Consider the following 7,511-nt stretch of genomic DNA (forward strand, 5'->3'; position numbering starts at 1 on the left):
CAACACCCGGGTACAGAGTGTTCCCTGAAAGGGAAGCAGTCAAACAGACAGTGGTTTCATAGGAATTTGTTACAACTGTTACACAGCAGCTTGTGAGGAAGATTGAAAGCTGTTGGAAGGGGTCTTGTGCTGTTGCTCCCACAGGAACCAGTCGTGTTGGCGCCACTGGTCTACTTCACTACCACATATTCTACACTTCTAGCCCCTCAACATTAAATTTAAACCAACTCTGAATGTTACCCAAACTATTTATTTATATAAATTATTTTCTATAAGCCTACTCTTAATGTACTGAGAGGCTCCTTTAATCATTCTGATTTCATATTTCCTGCAATCTCCAAAGCTGCAGTTGTACATTTTTCTCCTCCAACATAAAATATATAATGATATTTTATATAATGATATTTTATGCCACACCTTATGAATACATCAAGATTTCTACCATTCCCAATAGCAAGTAGATTGTATGTTCTCAAACCCAGATGCAAAATTAAAAGGCAAAAGGTAATAATAAATATTGCAAAAAACATAAAAGAAAAAAAAATCATTATTGCAATTAGTGTACAATAAGAATTTACTCCACATTTCCATTTATTGTAACTGCTTTTATAGGAGTCCTATCTCTATAGCTTAGCATGAAGGACACAAGAGTAGCAGAGGGAAAGTGGCATTGTATGAGATACCTTCTTTAAATTCAGAAGATTGGCTGTCAATAAAACATATTTATAAAACAAAAAAAACCATGGTCAACTTTACTGAGCTTGAATACATGAAGTGAGATATTCAGATTGTCCAGCTTCAATGGGCTAAGAAACTTCCAGGGATAGTTCCAAGGAAAACATTGCCATTGGCCTCATTTTTCTTAGGAGAGAGCCAGAACGAAGATGTCATTGCTTTATTCAAGCCAAATGAACTGAAATAAATGGGAAAACTGGATGTGGTTATGGTAGGCAGAATTTTAAAACAAAACTGAGTAATTCTTATTTTAAATTGTTTTGACTGAGTATTTTTATTTTAAATTAAAAATATAGTAGAAATTAAAACCTTTGGAAGTTGAAACCACCTCAGTTTCTGTTTCCTTGAGTGACACAATCGAGTTATAAACACAAGAAGTAGTTTTACAATGTCAACCATTAAGATAACTGTATTTATTGTATTTTAATAAAAAAAGGTTGCTGCTGACTCAAGTTTTACTTCATGTACTTAAACTTAGCCCTGTGATATTTTGCAACTAGAAACATTGCAGTCATGCCAAAGCACAAAGAGGAACTAGAAAATGCAACCCATTTAAAAAACCAACAACCTGAAACAAATTAAGTAACTGAGAAAGTGAAACAGCAAAGCAAACAAACCACATCCATGGTCAAAATGCACAAAAATGTTAAATATTAAATTGGCTTATATATTAGTCATCTGAGGTATATAAGCAACACAGATAAGGGTTTTTTAAGAATATATGACTTTAATTTTGTCCCTTGAATGATAAATTTACAATGAAAATGACATGTCCACCATAATTTTGAAATACAATGTAGTTACCACCACTTTCCTGAAAATGCCTTTCCATTGTATTTGGTTGTGGCAGAGAAGTAAATTTGACAAAAAATAAATTCTTATGCACATCCATCCTTAGGGGATTTATAATAAAATGACACATTTAAAACTAAATAAATGTCGTAAAAATTCTATAAAATAAACATTCCTCCTGGATCTCCTCAAACAAGATTTTCCTCAGCATATTGTCTAGTACACCACTTTAAAAACCCAAAAAACCCCACTGAACTAAAAAATAAACTTTAAAAACTGAAGAAACAGGATCAGTTTATTGAGAATGAGGCAAAAGGATACAATTGACATTGGCCTGATATTTTACCTCTTGTTGATTGGGATAATAATTTTCTCAGTGTTCAATACTGATGTCAGTCCACCTCTAGAACTTTGAGGCCATTTGTGTTGGGAAGAGCAGACGCAGCGAATATATGCATGGCACCTGTGCCAGCTTCTGGAGCATTTGTGGATCCTCTGAGGCCCCTCTCCCTAAGGCTGTCAAAGATGCTTGTGCCTACTCCTCCAATACTTGCCACAGACAGCTCAAGCGGAGATGGTTTTATTTAATTTGGAAGAGGAAAACTTTGCTCTGCCATCTCTCTGTGCTCCCACAATGTGTACTCAAGCATTAGTGGACAAATATATCAAATAAATATCAGATAAAAACCTCCAAAATATGGTAATGCAAAGAAAGTATATAGTTTAGGGTATGGTCAGAGAAGATATTCAAAGCCTCCACTGTTGCTTCTAGAAATGTCAGGACAAGTCAGAAATGTCAGTTCCTTTACCGGTTTCCAGATTGTAATTGAAGGATCATGTAGCTCTCTCACTCTTTCTCTCTCTTTCTCTCTCTCTAAATAGGTCTATAAAGATCAGCTGGAAAGTGCAGACAGAAATTGTTCACTGGTTAGCTTTACTTAGAGCTACAGGGTATATATGTGCTTTGTTTTGTCTTATTGATCAATCTAGCTTACATTTTTAGCACACACAAACAAAGATCAGGAAAAATAAAAAGTTGATGAAAAACACGAACAACACAAATAAGGTTCCAATCGTGCAAATTTTGCTTCACTGGATAAAGCACTTCTTGACACAGTAATGTCCAGAATCTCCCTCCCCCAGAAAAAATACAGGACTGAGACTGAAGCCATTCTTTTTTTTTTCCTTTTTTTTCTTTTCTTTTTTTTTTTTTTTTTCTTTTTTTCCTTAAGGCTATACAACACAAAGAAATAAAGCATGGAAGAACACCTCATTGGGCTGAACACTCCATTCTTCTGGCTCTAGAGTGAGCCTTTGACAAAGCGATTCTGTGGTCCGAGTTATTTGTTTCATTGGGACAACAACAAGAGAAAGAAAAAGAGGAAAAAATGAAAGAGACAAAAAAATAAAAAGAATAAGAAAGTCAATGATCCCAACAATAAAATCCAAAATTGACTTTACAATCACAGGTACAAATTGCTCAGGTCGATAATTTCATTTCTCCTAAAGATCACTGTCGTCTAAAACTAATTAGAGGAGCAGGTTCCAAGGAATTGTCAATATTCAAAGCAAATGTTGGAGTTTAGAAGGTTATCATTCTTCTACTGTGACAGTCTGACGGGGTGACCGAAAATATTGTCATGTGCTGCCAAGTTCAGGGTGTCATTAACAACTGAATCCTTGCTCCGGCTCATGGATCTGTCTCCTATTTGGCCTTCTTTTATAGTGGAAAGACTAAGAAGCCGGAAAAGGTTGAATATTTCCACCCTCCCATGAGGTTACCCCTTTCCAGTTTGAGATGCACTTTGTCTTCTCTTTCCATGAGGAGCAAGACCCCATTGCTGGCTGCTTCTCTGGTGACGTCCTGATCCCCTGCAAAAGCTGAAATCACTGGGTAGTTGTTTTGCATTAAACTTACCTAAAAAGTGCAAAGAGACAGAATCTGAGTTTTTGCAATACTCTCAAGGATTTTTTTTTGCCCTGTGCACATCACTAAACTTTTGTACAGGTCAGAATCTGGGTTGAATTAAGCTAAGGAAATAGGCAATGCATGATTTCTGTCATGTATACAGACCCCTTTAAAAATAACCCACAATCTCATTCTTCAACTTCTGTGGTTTGGGTTTTTTTTTTTAAATACGAGTCTTGAAATTAGCATTTGAAGAAAAAAATAAAAAAGAAAATGAAAGGAAGGACAGCATCTTCTTTCGATTAGAACCCACCTGGATGGTTTGTCTGTTATAGACCTTGACCACGTGGAAACTGAAACTATATATCCCTTTTCTTGGTGCTACAAATATACTGGAAGTAAGATCAAAATGGTTGCCAATATTAACTAATACCTGGAATGCAAACAAATAAAACAGAACAAAGAAAAGGAGAAAGAGAAAGAGAGAAATCAGAGAAATCAGACTCCACCTTAGAGAAGCACCAGCAACAATTTGACATGAGCTCAATGACCAACATAAAGCATAGCCAAAACGGCATTTGCAGCACAATTAAAAGTGCATGGTAGGGGAATGGAGTCAAGCTACAGAGGCATTTAAAAGGCATCAGAGTTAATAAAGCAATTTAGTTACACAAAAATTATCTCCAAAGCCTGTTAGATGAAGTGCAAATGTCCACACTGAGCTGTCAATAAAGCAAAGGTGGCAGAAGGAAGAGGGGGAGGAGTGTGAAATGGAGGGAAGGAGGGAGGGGGGAAAAGGTAGGAAAAAATACCAAAAGTCATTAGCTCATAATAGAAATGTAGTATTTTAGGTAGCACTACTGAAATCAGAGCTGGCCTCGAGTTTAATAGGGTATAGAACTAAAACTGCACTACAGAGAGGGGCAAAGGAGGAAAGAGGATGCTCAGCAACAGCAACATCTGCCGGCTCATGTTCTCTGTCCCTCTGGAGGGCTGTGCCGCTTGGCCCACACGCTCCTCGGGAGGCTGGGGTGGGCCTGCTCCTCCTTCCCGGCAAACACCTTAATTTTTCATATATTTCAATGTTTTTTTTGAAACAAAACAAAACCAAAAAGAAAGAGGAAGAGAACTCCGGCAGATGTGCAGAGCCTCCTTCGGAGGTGGCGGCCGCACCCTGCCGATCCCGCCGATCCTCCAGGGACCTGGCCTCGGCTCATCCTCTCATCCTCTGGCACCTTGTCCCGGCTCCCGTGACGGGAGCAGGGTTTGGCTCAAAGGGCACGGACACGGAAGAACCCGCGGGTCGGTGGCGATGCCGTCCGGCGAGCGGGTGTGCCCAGCCCGCTGCTCCGTCGGGGCCACCCCCGGGGCACGCCCGGCACCCTCAGTCTGCGGGCTAAAACTCCGCTCTAATGAAAAAATGCAAAGCGGGAGAAATAAAAAAAAAAAAAAAACAACAAAACAACTACAAAACCATATTATCGCCCCCCATCCCAAAATCCCAATCTTTTTTCTCCCAAACAGCCAAAGTCTATAGTTCCCCCCAAAAAAGGAACAAAAAAATGATTTAAAAAATCTTATTGTGCGAGCACCGAGAAAACGCCTTCAAACTCCTAGGAACTGCACATTGCCGGGTAAATTATCGAACATATACAATATATTTAGCAAGTTGGGGGGTTGATTTTTGTTGTCTTGTGGTTTTTTTTCTATTGATGCAATTTTATGAGATCTCATGTGCAACGAATGACTGTGCAAACTCATTAGGAAGGACAGGTAGACACATAAATGACAACTAGACAGGTAAGAAAAAAAAACCAAATAACCCAAAAAAACAACAAACAAACAAGCCCAGAGAAAACAGTCTGGTATGCTAATTTTGGCTGACTCTGCAATACTACTTCAGGAGTCACAAGCGGTAGGAAAAAAGGAAATTTCACCGCAAAAATAAAGTGAATGGACGGGGTTTGGTCTCCGGGAGGGGAGCGGTGCGAGGCAGGGCAGGACAAGCAGGGCAGGCTGCTCGCTGCTCTGCCCGGCGCCTGCCGTGCGGGATAACACCATTCCGACACGGCCCGCCGGAGACACCGTTTGCCTCGCCTGATAACGCGGGAAACACCCTCCTCTTCCTCATCCCTCCTTCCCTCTGAGAGACGCTGTGACATTGCCAAATGCGCTCCGAACAGGCAGATCCGGCGACTCCTCATCGGTACCACACTGAAATTGCACCGAAGGAGGGATGCTCACGCTTCCCCCGGGTCGTTCCTGGCTGGCCGAGGCAATCCTTGGCTGCAAGGCGCCCCCGCACGCGTCCGAGGCACAGACCTTCACCTCAAAGCTCTTTCCGTACTAGCGATTGTGACCGGACAGGCAGGCAGCGTGTTCACCCCCGGTACCACCTTGGGAAAGCCCTGCAGCTACCTAAATGAACTTTCCAAAGTCTTTCTGGGCCGTTGAGATGTGAAGTTGCTATTGGGCGGGTGGGTCGGGATTAGGAGATGGAAGGGGAGCCAGGAAGAGAACACGCGTGCAGCCAGGTGAGGCAGGGGCGGGGGATGCCCGCGCAGGACGCGGGGACAAGGGGGAGCGAGGGCGAAGCAGGCGGCGCCTGACCTGGTCGAAGTAGATGGTCATGGTGCGGTTGCTCATCTCGGAGGGCTCGTGGTTGGTGCTGCGGGTGGCCGAGAAGGCCACCTTGGCGCTGCCCGAGCGCACCGAGATGCCCAGCGAGGAGGTGATGGCGCCGTCGGCCGAGGGGCTGGAGTCGCAGACCACCAGGCACTTCCCCTCCAGGACGATGGGCTCCGTGTCGTTCTGCGCCCGCACCGGGCACCCGGCGGGCAGCAGCAGCAGCAGCAGCGGCAGCGCCGCCGCCAGGCAGCAGGAGCAGCCGCCCGCCGGCTCCGGCAGCGCCCCCCGCCGCCGCCGCCCCATGCCCGGCGCCGGACCGCGGCCGCCGCCGCTCCGGATGGCCGCCGACATGCGGGCGGGCGGGCGCGGGAGGCGGAGGGGGCTGCGCGCCTGCTGCCGCCGGGGCGCCCTGCGGCCAGCGCTCTGCGGGACGGCGGCTGGGCAGCGGCGGCTGCGGCCGCGCCTTCCTCCCTTTCTCCTCCTCCTCCTCCGCCTCCTCCTCTGCGCGGGGCGAAGGAGCCTTCTCAGAGGGCGGGCGGCACGCAGCAGCCTGCCAAGGGGAAAGGCGGCGGTGAAGCACGGCGGCGGGGAGCCGGCACCGCGCCGCCCGCAGGGCTGCCCCTCCCCGCCCCCGGCGCCCCGGCGAGTACAACAGGTCTGGGAGACACCTGGCTGCCCGGTGTTCCCTCTGTCTCGGGTTCCCCAGCAGCCTGCCGTACTCCGAGGGGGGAGGAGGGGCAGCGCTGCATCCCCAAACCCCCGGCGGAGCATCCTGCGGGTGCCTCGGGCAGTCCCTTTCCTGCCCCACAATCAGTGGGGTCTCCAAAACCCGGCTCCACTTCTTCCCACAGCCCCGCTATTAACTACATCTGCGAGCCCGGTGTGTATCCGTCTCTAAACTCCCCAGACACCACGGAAGGAGATTTTATTCTTGTTATAAGTAACGCGCCCTCTCTCCCCTCGATGGAGCTGCCCCGCTATCTGTAGAGTTCGCTCCCGCCCCGGCCGGGCTCTGGAGCCGCCGCAGCCCTTCTCCACGCCTGGGCACCGATTTGTACTTCCCAACCTTGTAAGACCCAAGCCAGGCTAGCGCCACTGCTGCCGACCCCGGCGACTCCCTAAACTGGCGAGAAGGAGGCAGCCGGCTCAGATATCCCCCGGTTCCCACCCCGGCATGCACACATATCGCAGGAGTCAAAGCCGTGATCACCCGGCTTCCCCCTCTGAAGTTGCATCTCAGTTTTTCCCGTTCACCAGAACACCCGGTGATCTCGCTCCTGGGAGATCGCCCCTACACTTCCCCAGAGGCATCTCTACGGTTGCCCTAACCCTGCACCTTACTCTTGCTATCATTGAAAAAGACATTTTGGGAAAAGAACAGCCGGCGGGGAGGAAAAGGGCTTTTTTACCTGGGAGGTCCATGCCGGGAGAGGCGCGTCGGCTAGAT

General features: G+C 46.4%; 1 protein-coding gene across 1 annotated transcript; it reads right to left on the reverse strand.

Annotated features, from left to right (window-relative positions):
- Positions 1 to 2,025: 2,025 nt before the first annotated feature.
- CBLN2 (cerebellin 2 precursor) lies at positions 2,026 to 6,367 on the reverse strand. Its single transcript, XM_054284796.1, has 3 exons — positions 6,047 to 6,367; positions 3,750 to 3,869; positions 2,026 to 3,445 (listed from the first exon to the last, which is right to left on the reverse strand). Exons 1-3 carry the CDS (start codon positions 6,365 to 6,367, stop codon positions 3,248 to 3,250), a joined length of 639 nt encoding a protein of 212 aa, XP_054140771.1. The 3' UTR covers positions 2,026 to 3,247.
- Between the last annotated feature and the right edge of the window lie 1,144 nt (positions 6,368 to 7,511).

This window comes from Melozone crissalis, unplaced genomic scaffold, assembly GCF_028551555.1.
Source record: "Melozone crissalis strain CALT ecotype California unplaced genomic scaffold, PUWL_Pcris_2 ptg000042l_1, whole genome shotgun sequence".
In the NCBI taxonomy this organism is placed as follows: domain Eukaryota; kingdom Metazoa; phylum Chordata; class Aves; order Passeriformes; family Passerellidae; genus Melozone; species Melozone crissalis.

Bases quoted from the DNA above. Each gene is read 5' to 3' on its own strand.
- CBLN2 (XM_054284796.1), bottom strand. From the start codon at position 6,367: ATGGGGCGGCGGCGGCGGGGGGCGCTGCCGGAGCCGGCGGGCGGCTGC. The intron at 3,870-6,046 runs GTCAGGCGCCGC...TTTGCATTCCAG, and splicing joins TGACCATCTACTTCGACCAG to GTATTAGTTAATATTGGCAA. The intron at 3,446-3,749 runs GTGGGTTCTAAT...TGCACTTTTTAG, and splicing joins ATAACAGACAAACCATCCAG to GTAAGTTTAATGCAAAACAA.